The following is a 23,224-nucleotide window of genomic DNA, read 5'->3' as shown; positions in this document are numbered from 1 at the left end:
ACAGTGAAAGAGAAACTATCAAAGAGGAGAGGAAAGGGGAGGAAAGCAGGGAAGAGGAAAGGAAAATATGAGAAACAGCGGAGGAAACAGACGAAAATAATATAAGTAGAAGCAAGAGGACACTACAAGTAAAGAGACACAAGGAGACAGGGGACGAGGAGGCACGAGAGGGAGAGGAGAAACTAAGGTAACATGGAAATGAGAAGAGGCAAAAGGAGATGATAGGTGAGGAGGGGACAAGAGAGGAAACAGGGAGAGGAGATGAAAGGAAGATGAGAAGAGAGGAGAGAAAATGACAAAATGGAAAAAGTGGATCAGGATTCAAGGAGAGGAAATGAAAGGAGAGGAGACAAAGAGAGGAGAAAGGAGGAGAGGAAAGGGGGGGAGAGAAAGTAGAGGAGAGGGGATGGGTTGAAAATAAATGGACAAAAAGAGATGAAAGACACAGAGAGAAGAGGAGACAAAGGATGGAAGAGACAAGAAGACGAAAAGAGGAGAGGAAAGGAAAATGTGAAAGTGAGATGATCAGACGGATCAACAGCTGCTCTTGGGATCCTAGGGGGCACACACACACACACACACACACACACATATGCAGCTATGCAAACACACGTTTGTGTCATGGCTACAAAGACTCAGCTTTTACTGAAACATCTTTATGAAGCCCAGCAGAAGACAGAGGCGAGCAGGAGGTCATCAGAGGTCAGTTGAGCTTTATGTGATCCATTAAGACCCCGACCCACTCTACTCACTTACAACTCCAAATAACTTCTCTGAGAGGAGTGATGGAAGGATCCCACTCTGTGTGATGTGCAGGGAGTGGCTCTCTGCTTCCTGTCCTCTGGGGGGTCTGCTGCCCTGAGCCAGGCCCACACTGCCCCCTGCTGGGACACCAGGAAACCACACTCTGACAGAAAACACTGGCTACAAGCTGCACCAGTTTGGAATTTGTTTTCATGTTTGCATCTGGTTTGATGTTTTCAGGAGGCCAAATCTTAATAAAAATGTGAGAGCCGAGAAGATGTCACCTTTTTTAGACATGATTTCTCCAAATATTTGAAGATTACCTTGCAATCTGATGCTGAGCTGCAGGTGTAAGGTCCATTTTTTAGATTAAACTCAGGCTTTTCTGGCCACTGCTCAGGGCCGTCCCTCCCTACAGGCCGATCCTGCAGGCTGCATGGGGCCTCACATTGCGCAGGGGGCCTCGCGCAGGGGGCCTCGGCTTATGAGCTTGGCTTGTGCGCATTTCTCCGCGTATTATGCCATAATACCATATTAAAACATCAGCTGCAATTGATGCAACGACATGAAGAAGGCAGTCTCTGCATAGCATATAGGCTAATGGAGATGCAGTTATTTCCAGCATTCTTTATTTACCATTCATTCAAGTATTTCATGCCTTTTATCTGCTAATGTACAGGAGGAAGAGTGATAAACTGTCTGTCTAGTTGGCTTACATAACAGTTAAAGTTTACAGCCTAAAAAACATGGAGCATTTTTTCCCCTTTTATTCATTTTTATGTCAATTTGCACATTTCATGGTGATGCTCAGCCTCTCCCCTTAAATCCTAACAGTCATCATCATGTCAACCACAACACAGAGAAATACTGATAGAAATGTGTGTTGTTGATACATTGCTGAGAGAGGGAACTACATTTGAATACAGATTTAAGAAATATCAGTTTTTGAGCATGTTTTGTCTTGACTATATTACAACTATATTATAATAAAATAATATAGTATTTATATTATTTAATTGATTATGATTATTATTATTATTAACCTGTTAAGCCCTGAGCCTGTTTTTCAGGTCTCAGGCTCGAAAATGACATTCCCAGAACAAATGACCATATCTTCCCTTCTAAAAGGGTTAAATTAATAATCTTTTTTCTCAAAGTAATGATAAACCTGTGAGTTGGATGTAGAAAAGTCAGAATCAATATAGATGTTTTTTATTTTAAAGAAAATTCAGATTTTACATAGTAAAAAACTGTAAATTATAGTGTCCGTCCAAAAATTCTTTTTTACTTATAGTGAAAACTACCCTTGGATGATGGGTTAGTAGACTAAAAGCTTTAGGAATCCAAAGTACAACATATAATAAGTACCCTGTATCAAGATTGATGCAAAACAAGTGACATTTGACCTTTTTAGAGAGATTTAGCAAAAAGAAACCACTTCTGGGGTCATTTGGGTGGATTTTCCATATCTCTGGCTTCCCTTGCTCGATTTTGATGGTTGACACCTCTTTCTGACCGTTAGAGCCAATAGAATTGAAGGGGGAGTCCCCCACACACACACACGTTGTGACGAGAAAAGGTAGGGGCTTCGCGCATGTAATTTTCCATCAGAGTGAACCTATCTCTAGCTTTGACATCTGGAAACGGAAAAGCAGTTTTAATGCTTATGGATTATCAGAAATCATTTCAAAGGGACACAGACACATTAGATTAACCTATGGATTATTTAACATTATAAAACGGACAAGTCAAATCAAGCAATCTGATTGGTTCTTAGCCATGATATACTGAGCGTATACCACGGGTAGAATTGTAAGTTACTTTTCACAACAAGTCAGTATCCCTCCGCGTCTGAGAAAAACAGTATACTGTACAGTTGGGCTGAAAAGCAAACTGCTTGCAGCAAGGAAGGGGGTTGTCGGGCCGAACCACGCCCCTTAACTGTGATATAATGGCCATATACCACGGCCTGTCGTGAGCTATTGCTTAAGTAACCAGTATCTTAAAACAACAGTAAGTGTCCGAAATCAGTAGGTTGTATATTCCGTGTTTGTATAAATGAGTTTCATTTGAAGGTGACTTTCCGACATTCTTTTGTTTAAAATGTGTTTAAAAATCAACCTTAGATAGATTATCAGACAAACAATACCTGTTTGCATTGATTTAAGATTACCAAACCATAAGAAACGTGTATATTGTCACAGTATATCAGAAATACATTCAGAGCCACATGCAAGTGAGTATTTTCCATCATGGACCGTCATCACATGCAGGTCCATGAAGCAGCCTCGAATACAGACTGCAGGCTTATTCTGCAGAGCTCTGATGACAGATAGAGACAAATGACCCCTGTGTGTGTGTGTGTGTGTGTGTGTGTGTGTGTGTGTGTGTGTGTGTGTGTGTGTGTGTGTGTGTGTTGTGTGTGTGTGTGTGTGTGTGTGTGTGTGTGTGTGTGTGTGTGTGTGTGTGTGTGTGTGTGTGTGTGTGTGTGTGTGTGTGTGTGTGTGAGAGTTGCTAGATGAGGACTATGGGCACTTTCCAGCCCTCTGCTTTCATCTCCATGTGACCTCTTCCCTCACCAACACTCACACATACCTGCTGTGTCCCTGAGACCCATCACACACACACACACACACACACACACACACACACACACACACACACACACACACACACACACACACACACACACACACACACACACACACACACACACACACACACACACACACACACACACACACACACACACACACACATCTCCACCTCAGTTTCAAATAAACCAAATCTGTTTTTTCTCCGTCTCTCTGTCTGCCTCCATGCATCATCAGGGGAGAGAAGGTGCCGGCTGTTATAACAGGATGGAGCTCTGAGGGGAGTCTTAAAATGCCACTTCACTCCCTTAAAAAAAAGATAGAGAGAGGAATGTTGCTATGGAAACAGTTCGGACAAATGTAATTGTCTCCCTCCACCTTTGCAGGTCAAGGCAGCGGGCATTTCAGCTCCATAATCTTTGTATTTCTACCCAGCGGTCTGAGAGGGTGTAATAGGTTTCTGGAGCGGTGAGCTACAAACATGCTGCATGATATATAAGCTGATTACATAACCTCTATATGCTCACAGCTTATTTTGCTGGGGAATGAGAAGCTGCATCTTTACAACGCTGGAGAAAATCACAGCCAGACTTCAAATGGAAGAAAAAACAACCCTATTTTTCCTAAGGTTTGTAAATGAAACTATATTTTAGTTCTCAAGACCTCCTTAAGATTTGGGATTTTGTAATGTTGTTGTTTTTGCAGTTTCTTTTTCAGCCTCACATATGGATGTTTTGTACATATGGATTGTCGTACTTTTTCAGGATGTCTTGGGTATTTGACAAATGTTGCTGTGAGTGAGTCAAGATTTATATGGATTATGCACTGAATGAATTATAAAATAAGTTTCCCTGAATGTATCGACATGTATCGTCAAATAAGTGAAATCGGACATAAATATTGGGTGAAACTGAGAAAAACTGAGCTCAGAGCTTCTTCATAACTATTTAATAACATAATTACAATAAGTTATTACAAAAAATTAACTAACCAGTCTAAATGCTTCGGCGTCAAAGGTCAACACCTCACATGGGACTAGTTCACAGAAGATTCACAACTAGATAGATTTGCAAGCATCATTTACCCAATATCAGATGTATGCATCCATCTGATATTGGGTATCCATGATGCTAGATGCTAGTAAGTAATGCAAGTACTCAGATATTTTGATGTGTGAGTACAAAAATCTGGTTTAAGATCAGTGGAAAGAGGTGCTGCAGCACATGAGAAAAATAAAGAGCTTTTTGAACATTAAAGGTGGGGTAGGTCATTTTGGAGAAACCAGCTCGAGTACGCTAGAATTTGAAAATACACAGCCGGAAAAAATCTGCCACTTCCTTACAGAGCCCCTCCTCCAACACACACGAACGCGCACATGACCAATGAGGGCACGAGATAAGTTTGTGCACAGATGGAAGGCTGACAGGCAGGTAGGCCATCCAGTTATTTTAGCCGGGCCGGCTAAAATGATTGGTCGTGCTTTTTACAGTGCCACAGCTTCCACAGATGACATTTTTTTATGGATTTTTTGTCAAAGCACTTAAGATATTCATTGCTATCGGGATGTTAAGAGCATTCCATGGAATATAACAAAAAGTGTATCTCGAGCCGGTTTCTCAAACTTACCTACCCCACCTTTAAAGCAGGAAAACATGTCAAAGTAGGGGTAAGAATACTATTATGAACCTGGAAATGTTGCTGTGTTCCTGGATCCTGAGTCGTGGCTGTGCCTGTTGCTGTGGCCCTAAACTTTGATTGACTGATTACATAATCATAATGTACGCTTTCAAAGGTCAGAAAGTTGTGAAAAAAGCCCATTTGAAGCCGGAGGTGTCATCTTCAAACCGCTTGTTTTTAATTGATAAAAATATAAAATGATTGTAAACAGGAAAGCTGCAAATTCTCCATTTGAATGAGCTGTAAGGTGCATATATTTAGGAGATTATCTAATAACAGATTGATCAACGATAGATAGCACACGCAGGTAATTATAAAGGGACATATGTCAGCCTCTGCACCATTACGAGGGAAGGGACAGAAACACTATGCACATGATGCTTCTCCAAAACAACAGTGTCATTTCTCACAGCTATGGTGACTGATTACAATACACACCAATCAGTTTATGTGCAAGCTTCATTTAGAAATGCTGTAAGCAGTAATTCTGTGAGCAAATGTGACTTCATGCATGAGCTCAGATAAGAGAAATCCATTAAAAAGTTTAAGAAAAAGAAAGACGTCCTCGTAAATGAAGCCGATTTAATGGGCTTCATTTTCGGGATGAGGTTGTTCTTGTTGACTCACTGTGATCATTTCAAGGAAAACAACAATAAAAGTAATAAGCAGACACACATCACATCTGTGTGGGATCACAGACACAAAAGCCCGGAGGAAAACGAAATGTAAATTTCTCATTTCAATGTTCCATCAATCACGAATTGATGCGTAAGAAGATAAATGAAATGTGTTTTAGATCGCATCGTCTTTGGATTAAAGAGGGAAAACAAAGCTATGGGGTGAAAAACAGACAACACAACGATCCATTTTGAAAATATTCTTTAATTCTTCCCTGATAACTTTGATGCTGATGGCATCTCAGAGGAAAATGACAATTCTGTACAACCCCGCAAAACAAAAGTGTTTCTGCTTTTAAATGTGATGGTTAGAGTGAGAGCGTAAAAAAAGAGTCCAGTGAGGTTTCAGTATTGAGCTGAGAAAAGGACAGATCAAACATGGCAAGAGTTAGGAAACAAACACAAGCTTAAGAGTCCGGTATCAAGGAGTTTGTACAGTCAACACAATAATGATAAGGCTCCAATATGCTGACGAAACATTCAACAGAGTTATGATCGCACACTGGATATCATCTATCAGAGGTTGAATGTCTTTGAGGCAATGTAAATGAGACAGATTTCAGATTTGCAAAGAGCTGTTAGTAATGTGGTTGTCAATATACAGATGATTTGTCAAATATTAGATTTATTTGGTCAACTGACGACTAATCTACTTCAATTCAGAACGTTCTGAGAAAAGCCCATGAGCAGCCAGAAGTGCTTGTTTTTAGTAAACATAAATATACAATGATTTTAAAACAGAAATTGTTATTTAATTACTTGAGTTTTAACTTTTCCTTTTTTGTAATGCATTGCTTGTAAACAAATCATTTCTTAAAATGTAAGTAAGTTATAAACTGTAGGACAGATTTCTGCTTAATAAATGAATATATTTTTCCCGCAGGTTTAATAGAAAGTTGTCCATCTCACATTTATTTTTGACAGAATGAGAACTTAATGTAAACAAATGGTAGTGAGAGATGCTTCTTTGTCATTGCATGTCTGATTACAACCATCCGAGTCATTTGCACGTAATATGGCTTTTCTTTTGGCTTTAGCGCTGCTTTCCTTTTCTCTGTTCCATTGTTGTCACACTGCCAATTCTCCCAGCACTCTCAGCGACAGTTCACATGTTCAAGCACACGTGTAACTGCAGCTTGGGAATACATCCTTCATTAAGACTTTCACGTGAAGCTGGAGACAATGTGAGGAAGATGGTTGAGATGAGGAAGACATAGAAAAACACATTTAAATATCTTAAAAAGCTCAAAATCCAAGAGACAAAAAGAATATGCAACATGTGATGAGACAAACAAAACACAATTAACAGAGAAAACCTGACTATTTTGTTTTCCTTTTACATCAAAATAAACACTGTATGATATTAGGCTTCTTTGTTAACTTCTATATAGTTGATATTGTGGTACTGCAATGAAGTGGTGTTTCCTCAGAATACAAAATACATGTTGGTTATTTCCATTGTAATGTTATGAAAGTGCATTTATCATACACAGAAGTCCATAAACACACAGGATTATGGATCTCAAAGAACACTTTGTTGGGTCTCACTTGTAAAATAATTAAGATGAATCAACTAAATTAAAAAAGAAACTGATCCCAAACCAGTGATTTTTGTCAACTTCCTGCTTATTTTGTGACAGCGTTTTGACAGCTACTCGCATGCAAAACACTACACAGAAACAACATTTGAATCGACTGTAACCAATCATTTGTCTAATTTATTACAAGTTTTCAAAAAATACATATCTTATTGCTCAAGAATCTACATTTCCTCTCCCTTGAACAGATCAAAAAACAAACGCTTATTTACACAGCATCAGCCCAGAATTCTTTTTATAAACACTAGCATTATCTGAACTGAGTCTATTACATGAAAAGGTGGTAAACGTTGCCGTTTTAAAAAAGGACAGTTTTTGTCCATGTAAATCAGATTTAAATAATAGAAAAGGTGCTTTAGAGAATTTGGAGTTTTTTTATTTCATTCCAACTCAAGCAGCAGATATGTGTACAGTCACAGTTCAGTCAGGAGGAACGCGTCCACTAAGAGTTCAGTAGTGTGCGGAGACACATCACTGACGATGATTCCTGAATCTGTTTGTTCTGTAAAATCAGAGGATGCTATTTCATGACATTTCCCTGGTAACGAGTGCTCCCAAAGCAGCAGCCACACTGTCAGCCTGACAGCAACAGCTGCACACACACTCCAGCGGCTGCTCCTGCCTTCAAACATTTGATTATCCTCAGGCGCCTCTCATCAGCAGCCACAATGGAAGTCTGCTGACGCACTTCCTGCCGTTGAATTGTCCTGACGCAACGTACGCTGATTCCCAGACAGCTGCACTCCAGACATCTCATAGAGTTTATCATCACGACTGTGGGGGGGGGGGGGGGGGGGGGGAGAAACAGCCCAATGGGTGTGAAGGTTTTTTTCCCGTAAATGTCCACTGAAGGTCCTTTCTGCCCTGAACAATCGCCGCTAAAACAGTGAAGGCGGCAGACATCCGATAAAGTTGAATGTGCGTGGACCTGAAACATTCCATCAGCCTCCCTAGCCTCTGGTCAGCGACAGCCACGCTGCTCAGAAACATTTCATCATGTTTCCCGCCCTGACCGCACCTCTCCAGGCAGTCAAAGCCATAATGAAATCCCGCCTGAGACATTTCATTACAGTTTGTTCTCCGAAGCCTGAGCCCTGAAACTGAGCAGACAGCAGGTTCATGGAGCTGCCGTCGGACTTTTACAAACGCTCAAACTTGGGACATCAGGCTGGAGTAATCAGGGACTTCTTCCTGCCATTAGCATCCTCAATAAAAGGATTTCCACGGGTGTGGCTAAAGGAAATAAAGATTTAAATGGGGTAAATGTGGAAAGTCTAACTGGGGCCTTTTATTTTACACCACCAGTGTCCCCCCCCCCCTCAGCGACAGCCGCAGTGGAAGTCAGCGTTGGGGTCCTTCAGCAGCTTCTTGCGGTCCACGTGCAGACAGTCTATGTGGAACCAGGCGTCACACACGTCACACTGGATCCACTGCACCGTGTCCTGCTGAGGGAGGCGGCAGCGGGGGGCCGCGCACGGCTCCACCGCGCCGCTTGTAGTCTCCTCCTCTTCCTCCTCGTCATCGTCGTCCTCATCGGAGGAGGAAGAGGAGGAGCCCGAGGAGGAGGAGGCAGAGGAGGTGGAAGACGAGGACGAGGAGGAGGGAGAGGGGAGGGAAGGCTGGAGGGGGAGCGGGTTCTTTCTGGGCCGGCCCCGTCGCTTACTGCGAAGAGAGGAGAAGAGGAAAGGAAAGAAGGAGGAGAGGTGAGGGAGAAAGGAAAGGAGACCGTTATTTACTGTTTAACATTTTTTAAAGGCTTAGATTTCTCATCAAACATCCCATTAGCCATATATTAACAAAGACCCTCCTCAACACTTTTTAATACTTTGGATTCACTTTTCAAATCTGACAAAATCCAAAGTAAAAGTATGTCACAGTATAATGTATAAATGTTCTTCAAATAGACACAGGGACTTATGATTACACTTTCTATTTTTTAATATATATTTCTTTTTATATATTGTAGTGCAACGTGCACATTTTTACATTCATTTTTTATTTTGTAGATCTGTTTGGTCTATTTATTAAATGCATCTTCTATTCAGGGTTCTTACACCAAATGTGTGTTTCATAATAGCATTCTACATGAGGATGAACAATTAAAGAAAAGAAACCAAGTTTAATATTTCAAAATGAGTGACCCATCTGTACGTAGACTGGGCATCCCATATAACCTGGCTGAGCCAATATAAAACAATCAGCCAAATAACTTATTGATATATATACACTAATACATTATTGATTACTATTTTTTAGGTACTTTTAGGTTGGCAGTAAACACAAGTCAGAGGTAAATGGTGTACTTTGACTCCACTACATGTATTTAATACCTTTAGTTACTTTACAGATGTGGCTCAATGATGAGAAATCTAATCAAGTGTTAAATCAGACTTTAGTTCCACCTGGAGTAAATTCACAAGCTACTCTGTAGTATACAAAGTCATTCAAACTAGCTGCACCTTTACCAGCTTTGAGAACACTTTCATGATCAATCATTATAAAACATATCATATACAATTATTAGGGATGCTCCGGTCGCCAATTTTGGAGCCGATCGCCGGAATCAGTATCGGCCGATACCGATCGCCGATCCGATCGAGTGGGCGGGGCCTATGGGGATCTTCCATTTAAAGTGATGTTTAAAACTCAGTTAATGGGGCTCATTCACTGGAGCTTCCACAAACAACAACTAACATAATTATTACATTCAAATGATGTACATTATTCAAGTGTACATTAACTTTGGATAATAACACGGGAGAAATGAGCGGAAGCGCTCTCGTTTCCTCTCTCCCCCTCTCTCTCTCTCCCCCTCTCTCTCTCTCCTGACAGCCCGTCAGTATCTCCTGCAGCTCACTGATCCAGTAATGAGCGACCCGACAGTGAAGAATAAACATATTTATAACTAGTTTAGCTTGTTCCAGAGGTAGATAAAATAGCTAAGTGTGTTAGGTCTAACTCTTAATGTGTGTTCTGCTCCGCTCACCGGTCCGTCACAGCGGGTGGAGCTGCAGGATTTCTGCTTCACACACACGTTGCATACAGCTATTTTATTGTCATTTTCGGACACTTAAAATACTGCCAGACTAGTGAAGCCATTTTGGCGAGCTTGTTTTGTCGCGCACTGAGAAAAGTGTCATGTATTTTACATGCAACGTTAGCCTAATCTAAAATGCTCTACTACGGCGTTCCTTTCGTGTGGTGTGTGGCTCATCAGCGCAGACTCTCGCATCGTTATGTTTGCACACTTTGCAGGAGGCTACTCTTGGGCTTGACCCTCGTCTTAGCCATGGCTTGTATTTGTCTTCTGCTAGCCAACGCTCGTTGACACGACAACCTCCTGGCATACTGTCATCTATCACTCATCAGAATGCCCAGGTCACACCTTTATATATACAGTCTATGGGTCACACACGTAACAAAAACACTTGCCGGTCACGCGCATTGCGCGGGAAGGCCGGAGCGGAGCTGTTTTATGTAAAAGCGAAGCATTAAGCGCGCTCCGACTTCTTTATTTTCTTTTAATCTAAAAAGCGAAGTAAAGCATTTACAATTTCAAGCACTTTATCCCAAATTCAAGCACCATTCCCAAAATTCAAGCACTTTTCAAACCTTGAAAACACATTCAAGCATTTTCAAGGATTTCCAGCACCCGTACGAACCCTGTCTATTGCACCTTTTTATGTAAACTTCCTATATTTTATTCTTTTTTATGGCACAAAAACGTACTTCTTTTCAATTTATTCTAAAATGAGGAACTGTCGCCCACTCAATTTCCCCCTGGATAAATAAAGTATTCTGATTATTATAAATGATTCATTGGTTAAAAATGTACCTGATTATTAATAGCAGATACATTTGCCAAATTGTGAATAAAACATTCCTGGTAAGATTTTAAAAAAGAGACTTTGGTGACCCCTAGTGGTGGCAGGACAAATAAATGCAATATCCACCGACAATAGGAGATTTCTGCACCTCCTCCTCCTCCGTGATATCTCACCTTGCTGGGTGGTGGAACCTGTTGAACTGCACCCTGCCTCTCTCCTCGGTGCAGATCCTCACTGAGGGGGAGGCCAGGCTGTACTTCTCCCCTCCCACCACCAGGGGGGAGAACACGGGGGAGCAGAGGGACCTCCGCCGGCCCCTCTGTGACGCGGGGGCGCAGTGAGCAGACTTCTGCTGGCGGAACGCTGCGATGCTGCCGTGCGTCACCGTCTGTACGCGCTGCACCGCCTGCACTTCCTGTTTGTGGGCGGCGGGGCTGGAGAAGGACGCCTGGAGGAGGTGCTGGTTCAGACGGCTGTTGGTCATGGCGCCGTGGAAACTGCCGATGGTCCTGATGCCGGCGGGGAAGGGCTTGGCCTCCAGGGGCCGCCGGATGTCGGTGTGGGTCTGGGGCGGCAGCTGCAGAGGGGGGGGGCTGAAAGTCTCCGACTCAGACTTGTAGAGCCGCCGCCGCTTCTTCGCCCTTGACCTCTGTCCGTCCTCCACAGATCCTGATGGAGCTGGACAACATTAGACATGATTACTGGAAGCACATCTAGAGATAAAGATAACTTTGTTTTCCTGCCTGTATGTGTCTGCGTGGCAAAATAGATAAACACAACTTTAACCCGACGCTGATCGATTCATTCCTTGCTGTTATAGGAATGTTGCATTTTCAGTCTGAATAAAAAACTAATACACTATTGAAGTGAAAACTTGATTATTACTTACACAAGGTTACTTAATTCATTTAAAATGTTCATTTGATGTTGAGTTATAGTCAAATGTAATTAACCAGACTTTGTTCCATACAAAATACTTATAAATCATGACATGTGGCTATTAAGCAGAGATGGGACATTGTTGTCATTGTTTTGCAAGTCCGAGTCAAGTCTCAAGTCTTTGCGCTCAAGTCCGAGTCAAGTCTCAAGTCTTTGCGCTCAAGTCCGAGTCAAGTCTCAAGTCTTTGCGCTCAAGTCCGAGTCAAGTCTCAAGTCAGGATGGGCAAGTTCAAGTCAAGTCCAAGTCCTAAACTTTGGCAAAACGAGTCTTAAACAAGTCCTTATGTGCTTTTCAACAAATGTAATGACATCGATCAACAGAATAATACTTAATAATCAAACTGCTCTTTATTAGTCACATTAATAATTTAATAATCCATTTTCTCTCTGCTGGTAAAGTAACGTGTTTTCTTCTATTTTAAGAGGGAACAGTAAGGTAAGGCTTCCGTGACGGTTTGATTCAGAAGGAGTTTAATGTATAAGATCCCTGATGTTGAGGTGACCAGAATGTTTATTTCCACTGTGTACAACATGTTATAAGGGACCCACAATCTATCTTTATGCAAGGGATAATGTGCAGCGAGGCGGTCTCTATGGGGAAAAGAACACCTGAATCTACATCCCTCTGCAGGTGGTACTTTAACTATATTTTGATGCTAATACTTTTGTACTTTTACTTGTAACATTTTGAATGCAGGACTTTTTATTGTAACCGAGTATTCCTACACTCTGGTACTTTTACTCAAGTACAAGATCTGAACTTCTCCCACCTTTGACAATAAATCCTGAGTGGTTACCAAAATAAAAACCCTGCTCTGAAGGTTATTTTCATTTTACAAATCCTGCACTCAGCTTTGCTTTCTCCAATATCATTGAAATGCAGCCAGATGCTGCTTCTTTTTTCGCTCATTTCTTGACTTTTTCCTGCGCGCTTGCATTTCAATCCGGCTCCCCGTCTCCCCGTCGCTCTGTGTATCTGGCCTGTACCACTACACCTGCTGTCTTTGGAGCGTCTGCCCCCCACCCTTCTTTCACATAATGGTATGATCCTAGTGTGTCCTCGCATATGATTGGCCACATGGTGGCTCAGCAAAATAAAGTCCCGCCCCTGCCTGCATGGATTCTCAGCAAGAGTTGCAGCGGCTGAAGATTCTGCTCTCCCCGACGGGAGTCTGCTCTTCAAGCGGCATCTCGCGATCGGCGTGTTGGAGACCTTTAAATTATCAAGTCACCTCAAGTCAGAAGGCTCAAGTCCAAGTCAAGTCCCGAGTCATTGGTGTTCAAGTCCAAGTCGAGTCGCAAGTGTTTTGTGATTTTGTCAAGTCGAGTCCAAAGTCATCAAATTGGTGACTCGAGTCTGACTCGAGTCCAAGTCATGTGACTCGAGTCCACACCTCTGCTATTAAGGCTTTTTTAGTTTTATATGTAATGTTTGTTTCACGCCAAGCATTAGTGTATTTCCCCTTGTTTTCATGCTACCTACTGTACAACGTATGATGTATTTTGCAGTGTTCTCGAGGCAGGAAGCTGCTGATGTTCCCAAACAAATAATCAGCCGCTTTGAGGAACCAACCTGTGTCTGTGCTGCTGTGAAGAGCGCTACACACTTTATCATTAAAGTATAGGTTTCATACTTTACGTGTTATTTAGCTTTTTATCCAAAGAAACTTGCATTAACTTAAATATTGTAGACATATTATGGGAGCAAAGTGGGGTTAAGTATCTTGCCCAAGGACACTGAGGTTAAGGAAACGGTTAAAAGATGTCAGTTTATCTTGTGTTTAGTGTGTATGCAGGTCTCCCTTGAAAAAGAGATCTATGATCTCAAGGGACAATCTGGATAAATAAAGGTTTGAAATGAAATGCAGCTTTATTAACTGGCCTGGGTAAATGAACAGAATAACTTATTTTAAAGGTAGGAAAAACTCATTGGGCTCTACAGATCTGGAGCCTCCCATGTTTGCAGAGAGCTCAGTGTGGATTTCTTCAGGCATTATGCTGAGCGTTACCTCCTCGACCCCTGGGCTCGTCGGAGCTGTCGTCCTCCAGCAGCACGGTGTGGGCCGACTTCCTGCGGCTCCTGGAGGTCGGCTGCTGGAACTTTGATGAAGGCACTGAAGCAGCTGAGAAGGATGGAGGCGTGGAGGGCGGGAGCAGAGAGGACATGCCCACCTCCAGGGGGGGGGAGTAGGAGGAGCCGGGGTCCGAGGCGGTGCCCTCGTTGCTGTGGCTTCTCTTGAAGGTCCAGGCACTGCCCTTCATCTTGCTCAGACTGCCGATGGAGTTGAGGATGACGGTGGAGCGGTTGATGGACAGCTTGGACAGGTCCAGGTTGGCGGCCGCTTTACGCTCCTGGTTGGTTCTGATCCGGTTCTGAAGGTCGGAGGAGAAGGTGCCAGCCTAGGAGACAACGCATAGACATTAGAACTTTATGTAGCAAAGGCAAATACACATCGGGTGCTTCTATTGTTTGTTTGGCAGTTTCATTTGAATGCGTAATTTGTCTTTTTCTGCACTTCATGAATGAGTACGTTTGTAATTCAAGTGCAAAATATGAAAGCATCTATCATCTTTAAAATGGCACAGAGAGATAACCTTTTCTGCTTTTACTATTCTGTCCATGGCATTTTCCCATTATCACAGCTTTACAATGCCTGCACTGTTGAAGCTTGAGCAGCAAATATGTAATCATCTTTCTCATTGTCAATAAATCCCTTTAAAAAGAACCAAAACAACAATGTTCTCTATATATATATATTAGGGCTGTCAGTCGATTAAAATATTTAATCGCATGATTGTCCATAGTTAATCACGATTAATCGCAAATTAATCGCACATTTTTTATCTGTTCTAAATGTACCTTAGAGGGATATTTTTCAAGTTTTTAATACTCTTATCAACATATGAGTGGACAAATATGCTTTATATGTTTGTTTATCATTTGAACAATGACAAATATTCTCATGAATATTAAACACAACATCCTGTGAACATTACAAATATTCGCCTCAATTCAACCTAGAACCTCTCTCATACAATACTGTGTGTGTGTGTGTGTGTGTGTGTGTGTGTGTGTGTGTGTGTGTGTGTGTGTGTGTGTGTGTGTGTGTGAGAATGTGAAGGATCGTTGGAGCTATGTGCAGCTCAAGGCATATATGCCTGTGTGTATGAGCTGTGTTGCGGCACTATCCGTGCTGAGTGTGCTGTCTGGCTACCTGCATAAAGTCAAGTGCTCGGCGCAGTTGTCGGCGAAATGTCGCTCCTCTGTTTTCATTGAAACAGCTCCTTATATCCGTTAGCTCAGCTAGCTAGCACCAGATGCTAACAACAACACGTAAGGTGTGCTTCGCTCGCGCCACACATACACACACCCTCCCGGTCCTCCCGATGGCCAGTCCGGGCCTGCCGGTGAGCGTGGAAGTGTGGTCTGCCACAAGCGGGCAGCAGGAGCGGGGCTGTCAGCATCAGCTTGTAGATGGTATTTTACACTCGATGCGCTCTGAAACTACGGCGGCCGAGGACAAAAAATACACATGCGTTAATCGCGTTAAAATAATTAGTGGCGTTAATTTTTTTTTGCGTTAACGCGTTATTAACGCGTTAACTTGACAGCCCTAATATATATATATGTATGTTGCACTGTTGGAGGAGCCTGTGACCTACGTTTTTCATTGCCATATCTACATTGTAGCTTCTGTGGAAATGATAATAAAGCCTTGAATTGAATGTATGGTGCTTCTCTCAATTATGTACGACTTCCATAGTGCAAGGCTTCACCATTGGTTCCAACATAACACATGTTTTTTTTTTTTTTCAAACAGTCTTTTTAAATCACCAATAACAGGTAATTTTCATTAGGACTTTTTAGGTGGATTAATACTTATTTAGTGTTGTGGTAGTGAGTATTTACGTGAGGATTCTTCAATTCTAAATCCGACCAGATTTGTCCTTGCATCTCAAACTCAATTGCATCTGTACTCATTTTGTTAAAACAAGCCTGCGATATCTTTGTAAAAAAAAAGGTGCAATTTATAACTGACTGTTGAGGGAGATGAAGCATCATTATAAATCTGTACCCGTAAACCAAAACAGCACAGATTCTGGGAGTGAAGAGCCCACTATCTCTGCTTCATCTGACCTATGAAATCACAGCAGACATTACCTTTGGAATCGTGATGGCATCGAAGTCTAGCGGACGAACTTTGACCTTCTGAAAGAGGAAGTAGAACTCGGGGCTCCCTGGAGCTGACTGGCCCCCGAAGGTCAGCGTGTCCCCGTCTGAGAGCTCCCATTGGATGCCGGGCTGGAGGCGGACCTCGTTCACCCAGGTGCCTAGCAACGCAAGAGGAGAATACTTTATTTTGTAATACAATGTGCTGACTTGATACCCCTCCTTATAAACTCTGACATGGAGGTCATCTGTGGCCAGATCTTTACAGGACCTTTTTTTAAATATGAACAAACAAGAAAGAGAGCAGGGCATCAAAATGAAGTCATCAGTTTCCTGTGTTTAGGGAAATGTAGAACAGACCTAGAATTAGCATAGAGGAGCTGGACGGCTACAAGGCAATCAAAAGGCCGTAACAGCACTGCACACTATGAGAAATGCACAGTGAATACTAAGGTTTAATAGCATCACATGTGAAACAGAGTGTGAAATGACTTGGAGAGTTGGGCAGTGAGAGTGCAGTTTAGATCCAGAGATAGTCAGAGAGTCCATCAGCCTTAAGTGAAGAGCTCACTTCCTCCCTGTACAGCTTCAGGTTTCACTAAAGGCTGTAGCCATCTGAGGCACTGAGAGGTGTGTTTCTGACTTTCCTGTACATATAGTAAGAGTCTGTTTCCCTGGCTACTCTTAGTGCTCCTTATGCTTCAATTTGCTCCCTATTACTTCGGATCTATTTTTGGGCTCTCAATAGTTTTCAACTACCTGACACTGAATTAGCTCCCCTTTCACCCGTTTCAGTTGAGGTGCAACAAAAAGGGATTTTTTCACTTTTCATTTGATTATGAAAACACATATATTTGCAATTCATTTTCTGTCCATCAATCAACTTAGCGAATAATCATCCGAATTGTCTCAGCCCTACTTTTCTTCGATAGCTGCTGTAAAACCTGTTCAACTGGTCTTTGAAAGTATTTACCTCTCAGTCTCTCACCCCTCAGGATTTGCAACAAATGTATGTCATATTTCTGAATTCTATTATTTTGTTCAAAATTGTACCAACTTTATAAATAAAATGTAAAATCCAAATGTGTTTACAAATGCAGAGGCATCATACAGGAGAGGAGACTTCACTGAATGGTTATATGTGTGAAAATGATCACCTGACGTAACCCAGGAGAGCTCACATGGGAGATTCCGGACAGATGTGTTCAAACTGTGCTCCAACAGCACCAGGAACACTTAATGAGGACAGCTGTTTTAGCAGAAGCTGCTCTGTAGGCTTGGCCCAACACCTCTCTAATACACTAATGTAGGTTTTTATCATTCATATAGAACATACTGTAAGATCTGGGTCAAGAATCTGGACAATTATTTGAATTACTTCATCATTATCAAGCTCCAATTTAGTTGATTTGTCTGTAACAAGGAAGGATTAGATGCTTCTCAACAGGCTGCAGCAGATTTAGATAATTCAAAGTCCTGGTGAGAGACATGATTGAAGTCTTTAACTTGAAGTTTCAGCGATGCATTTAGCCCATAATGTGTGTTTGTGTGCTCTCTGAGGCTAACCTGGTCTGCATGTGCACAGCTGTGTTAGGGCAGCTAATACTTGTGATGTGCCGCTCTGTGGGGCTCCGCTGCTGTCAGGCTGAATGTGTTAGGAATTCAGAAAAACAGCTTGCTTGTGTGTGGGTTTTAGCATTTGTGTGTTGGCCTCCCTCACATCACAAAATGTGTGTGATAGTGTTTCACATGTTTACATTATTTAGTATCTGTATTAATGTAAAGCGTCTAATATGCAACTTTATTACCCCTGTCAGTGAATCTGTATCTTTGAAACACAAATACTGTATCTACTGAAAAAAAAAGTGTGTGTGGTGTATTTGTGTGAATGCGTTTCCCCGTAATGGGATTCATGTTTCTTGTAAGCGGGTGTGTAACTTTCTCTTCCACAATGACTGTAGAGGGGTGTGTCAGTGTGTGTGAGAGTCAGTTTGGACTTTGGCTGATCTTAAGGTCTTGAAAATAATTTCCCTTCAGCACAATATGTGAATTGAAAAAAGCTTAAATAGTCAGCAACAGCTATTTTGAGTTTTATGAGTCTATGGACTTGATTTATTTGAAATAGCGTCTTTTTGTCTTCATTCTTAATAAAGCCTTCTAATCAATTGATTTTAAGCTCACAGATATTTGACCGTCATTTCTCCCATTTGTTAGGGACATTGAAATCTTCCCGGACGCAATTACGGCCATGTTTTTTTAAATCCTGGTGCAAGTGTGTCCTTTTCTCACCATGACTGCTCCTGTCCTTGATGTGGACCATCCAGCCCTCCTCCTGCGGCGCCTCTTCCCCTTCCCCCGCCTCCCTCTCTGCGTGCAGCTCGGCGTGGATCCGTGACACCGAAGTGGAGTCCAGTGTGACGTCACACAGCTCCGCCGCCCGGCCCAACCTGAACACCGAGTGGCTCAGCGCCGGCCTAAAGGTGTACAGGTCCCTCGCCGAGTCCCCTGCAGACGACCCGATCCGCAGCAACTGGAAGCACGGCTGCACCCCGCACAGCATGACTGAAGGCTTTGATTGTCTGCCACCGCTGAACCCCCCCTGACCCCACCCAGAGGCCACACAATATCTGTGACAGGCCCTGAGCTACAGCAGGTTAAGATCCATTGTGGGATATACTCTTTGCTAGTGGACAGAAGTTAAATTAAAAGGCATGTGAACTTGTAAGAATCTACAAGATCAAATATTCTAAGCTCAGGCCTGGTTACAGGCAGGTGCAGCTGTTTGAGCAACAGTTGCTTGCATTAGTATGGAAAGCAGATGCCTTGTTGTGCCTTGCCGTGAATACATGAATAAATAATGAGGATATGGAGCCCTGTGTAAGCTGGTGAAGTGTGGAAATGAGCTACTGCACTCTGTCATGAGCTCAAACTCAAACAAATTCAATCCTCCATGGAGTGGAGGCTGTAAGAAGATGGATCTTTAGTAATGTGGACAGCCTGCGTGTTACCACTAAATGGGAAAGGTGCAGTAAATATTAAAACCATGAAAAGCAAACCTGCCATAGAAACTTGACAGCCGTGACTTTTAGCCTGAGTTCTGACGTTTAATATATTAACAGGTTTGAACAGCTGTCATCTGAGCCTGTGTTTAAGTGTGTGTGAGAGATTAAAATCCCAGGCTCCTGACATCAGCCGTCTCACAGGTGAGAAGCCTGGCAGTGCCGTCTGATCTGAAAGAAGAAAACATAAAATAAATGTGCTTAATTGCTGTACTTGGTGTGTGAAAAACATCTTTATAGATGTTATTTTCTTGACACTTCAGACGCCACATAAAACATGCTTCATTACAGGCTGCCGTTAAATTAAACTAATGTCACACTGAGGGAAAAACACCAGATGCTTCTTAAACAAGAGAAACATGAAAACTGTCAGCTTCACACTGTGATCTTTAGCTTTGTGCAGTGTGCACCGCATGCCGTGCATCAGCTGCATGTAGACGTATCATGGGACACGGCACAAAGCAAGACACAATAACCAAGAGAAATCAACGGAATGTCAAGTAAAACCTCGTTTTAAAAACAATTACTGCACATATCGTGATAGAATCTGCACATATACTTAAAAATGCAGCGATAAACGTTACAGTGAGATTGAAAGATCGATGAGGTATCGTAGTCCTGGTTTTTAGCTTGTCAGTCAGAAACAGGATCAAGCTAGCTGACGTAGTTCCTTGTAGAACAGAATGAAAGTCAAAGCTGCCACTTACAACAATGGCATTCCCTCTTTATGTGAATTATTCCTCAACCAGCTGCCGAAAAAACACCGTCGACTGCTCCACCAGCGGCTTCAGCTCATAAACTTTGAATAAAATGTTTTGTTTCTGCAGGTTTTTATCGCCGTTGTTCGCTTGGTTCGGTGCAGCTTTTCACCTCCTGTCCTCCCGGGAGGAAGTGCTTTGAAATTTGGCGCGCCACTCCTGGGGCTTCCTTGCACGAGAACACGCGTCATGTCCTGCTCCGCCCTGATTGGCTGAGGGCCAAGGCGTCTTCAGCGGGAACAGGACTGGCTGAGTCCGGGCACCAGAATCACAGCTGCAGAACAGCTCAGTGGAGGAATAAAGCTCCTTTGAATTTGAATAACTACAAGTACATTAACTCAAGTACTTAAGTACAAATCCCAGGTAAGTTAGTTGTACTGCAACTCCATGCTGTACTCCACAGAGTGGGTGAAAGAACCAGCCCATTCATCATATATTTTACTTATGTTAATGTGCTGTAGCAATAGGCCTACTTCAGGGTAAAAGTAGGCATACTGCAAGTAAAGGTCATGCATTCATAATCTTAGTTCATAGTATACATTATGTATATATTGTAGATTACCCTGTAACAGCATACATCAATTTATATGAATTAAATACACTGTTTACACTGCCATATTCACCTACCTACCTACATCATTCATGTACTAAAAGTTAAAGTTATCATTATCAGGAATGGAAATATATACTGTATATTATATTACTGCATGGATATAATTAGTATTGCATTAATTATTACATTACTTTAATGTTGCAGCTTTGTAAGGTGGGGCTTATTTTAATTACTTTATACACTGTCATATAATATTATTAGACATCACACTTAATTCGTTTTTTGTATTGATAACATGAATCAACAAAGTGACTAAATCTGTCAAATATATTTAGTTGACTAAAAGTCAGCAATAAATGGAAAAACTCAAGTAGTAACATTTTAGAACCTTTAAAGTTATACCTTAAAGTGCATTACCTTACTTACCGTCCACCACTAGGCTACTTCTCAAAATATTGTACTTTTCCCCCCGCTACATTCCAACTTAACTGACATGTCCATTCTAAAATGTTGGAAATACCCCTCATCTCAAACTGTGTTACACACTACAGTTAAAGCATTGAGAAAACGTTATGTAAGTAAGTTGCAGGCCATTTGCTTCGCAACCCACTCTGCCCACAAGAAAGGGGAGTTTATATTTTTAAGTTGATAGAAGTTTATAAAATCCATTTTATTCCTAACACAACTTCCAGTAGCTTCTAGCTCTGTGTATATTCATAGTTAAAGAGATGAAATATGTCTGAAACTTTGAGATCCTCTCTAGACTATTACAAAATAGGTTTTCCTTGGAATACATGACTGAAATTAAAATGGAAATACTTGAGTTAGTATGAATGAAATCAGAGTATTAAAAGCAGGTGCACATAAAAAACAACAACGTTGGATTCATTCTCTGTTGAAAATTAATTTAATTGGAATTATTCATTCATTACAGAAAAAGAGAAGCTTTATAAAAGTCTTTGCAGGGTGCCGAAGGGTCTAATATGATACGGGTATATAAATATTCATACATATTCATATTCTTCAAGCAAACAAGGGTGTATGGCCGCTTGTTCATGGCAGTGCAGTGAAGTATCGCTAGAGTCAATGATTACCGATCTGGAGCAATGAGATCTGAACTCTTAGATATAAAGCATTCAAGTGATTTCTCTCAAAGTGAAAGTAACAACAAGGAACAACATGCAAACTAAATGTGCACTATCCTGATTAATAAACGATTACATGTTTCCGTGTTTAATGTGCATGTGACAATAAAGCAGAATTAATCTGACTTCAATTAAATAAATGTAAACCTTAAACACAACACCGAAGAAAATCAAACCACAAAAATGTTACATATATTTTTCTAAAGGCGTCATACTTCAGAATTCATACAGATTTAACAAACAGACCCATACTTGTGATGATGTTATCCCACATCTCTTCACAAAGAAAAACGTGATTTTTATCATGTAAACATTTCTTTAGTTGCATTGTTTTTTTTTTGCAGAAGCAACAGCAGTAATATTAACAGTGGCAATACTTCTCCTGCCCAAACCATGTGCTAAAACAACTAACAGGATATCGTTTTGCCTCAAAAGCCATCCTGACTCTGGGGGTTCCCAAAACCAAAACTAATGGCTAATGCCCCTTAGATCGAAACCCTCAAATAAACATAAGCCTTAACTCAGAAGTGATGTTAAAGGAGAGTACTAGTGTCATTAAAATACTTTTTTTTTTAAAGTTTAAAGGTAGGATAGGTAAGTTTGAGAAACCGGCTCGAGATACACTTTTTGTTATATTCCATGGAATGCTCTTAACATCCCGATAGCAATGAATATCTTAAGTGCTTTGACAACAAATCCATAACAACATTTCATCTGTGGAAGCCGTAATACTGTAAAAAGCACGACCAATCATTTTAGTCGGCCTGGCTAAAATAACTGGATGGCCTACCTGCCTGTCAGCCTTCCATCTGTGCACAAACTTATCTCGTGCCCTCATTGGTCATGTGCGCGTCCGTGTGTGTTGGAGGAGGGGCTCTGTAAGGAAGTGGCAGATTTTCTCCGGTTGTGTATTTTCAAATTCTAGCGATATCGAGCCGGTTTCTCAAACTTACCTACCCTACCTTTAAGCTAACGTTGATTTCCTCTTGTGATTTGCCGAAAAAACCCAAAGGGAAAAAACTAATTTTGTATACCATGACATTTCCAATTTAAAAAGTTTGACTTTTCCAAATGGAGGCTTCAAAGTTTAAATGTGTTATATGTTCATCATTATTTTTGATTTGCAAAATAATGAGTTATTGTGTGCACCCAAAAGACAATCTTTGTGATTGGCAGCAACCTTTAAAAATCTGAAATATTCTTCTCTAACTATCACTCTCAGCTTAATGCCAGCATTGACAAGTGATTTTAAGACCCAGGAGGATCATGGGAAACCAGATCTCAGCGAAAAGGATGGACTTAGGAGAACAGCGATACAGACAACTGCAATTCATACTATTATTATTAGAGATCATCATCACAGCTGCTGCCTCACAAGCAATCTACAGGTCAGCATGCTGGAGTTACACTAACTCTTCAGGACAGCAGGTATAGGCTATAATATCAGAGTATGGAGATATATCAATAAGCACATTAGTTGCA

The 23,224-nt window shown here is 41.5% G+C and overlaps 1 protein-coding gene across 1 annotated transcript; it reads right to left on the bottom strand.

Moving 5' to 3' along the window:
- Window positions 1–8,087: 8,087 nt before the first annotated feature.
- tcf19l (transcription factor 19 (SC1), like) lies at window positions 8,088–20,188 on the bottom strand. Its single transcript, XM_034124771.1, has 6 exons — window positions 19,994–20,188; window positions 18,517–19,457; window positions 16,219–16,388; window positions 14,066–14,456; window positions 11,291–11,795; window positions 8,088–8,952 (listed from the first exon to the last, which is right to left on the bottom strand). The coding sequence occupies exons 2-6, from the start codon at window positions 18,785–18,787 to the stop codon at window positions 8,610–8,612; spliced, it is 1,680 nt and encodes a 559-aa protein (XP_033980662.1). The 5' UTR covers window positions 18,788–19,457; window positions 19,994–20,188; the 3' UTR covers window positions 8,088–8,609.
- Between the last annotated feature and the right edge of the window lie 3,036 nt (window positions 20,189–23,224).

Source organism: Trematomus bernacchii, unplaced genomic scaffold (assembly GCF_902827165.1).
Source record: "Trematomus bernacchii unplaced genomic scaffold, fTreBer1.1, whole genome shotgun sequence".
Classification (NCBI taxonomy): Eukaryota; Metazoa; Chordata; class Actinopteri; order Perciformes; family Nototheniidae; genus Trematomus; species Trematomus bernacchii.
This window is presented reverse-complemented; position numbering and strand designations above follow the sequence as displayed.

What these genes read in the sequence shown, in the direction of transcription:
- tcf19l (XM_034124771.1), bottom strand. Translation starts at nt 18,787, where the DNA reads ATGCTGTGCGGGGTGCAGCCGTGCTTCCAGTTGCTGCGGATCGGGTCG. An exon ending in CAAGGACAGGAGCAGTCATG is followed by an intron (nt 16,389 to 18,516) that starts GTGAGAAAAGGA and finishes TTGCGTTGCTAG; the next exon opens with GCACCTGGGTGAACGAGGTC. An exon ending in ATGCCATCACGATTCCAAAG is followed by an intron (nt 14,457 to 16,218) that starts GTAATGTCTGCT and finishes GTTGTCTCCTAG; the next exon opens with GCTGGCACCTTCTCCTCCGA.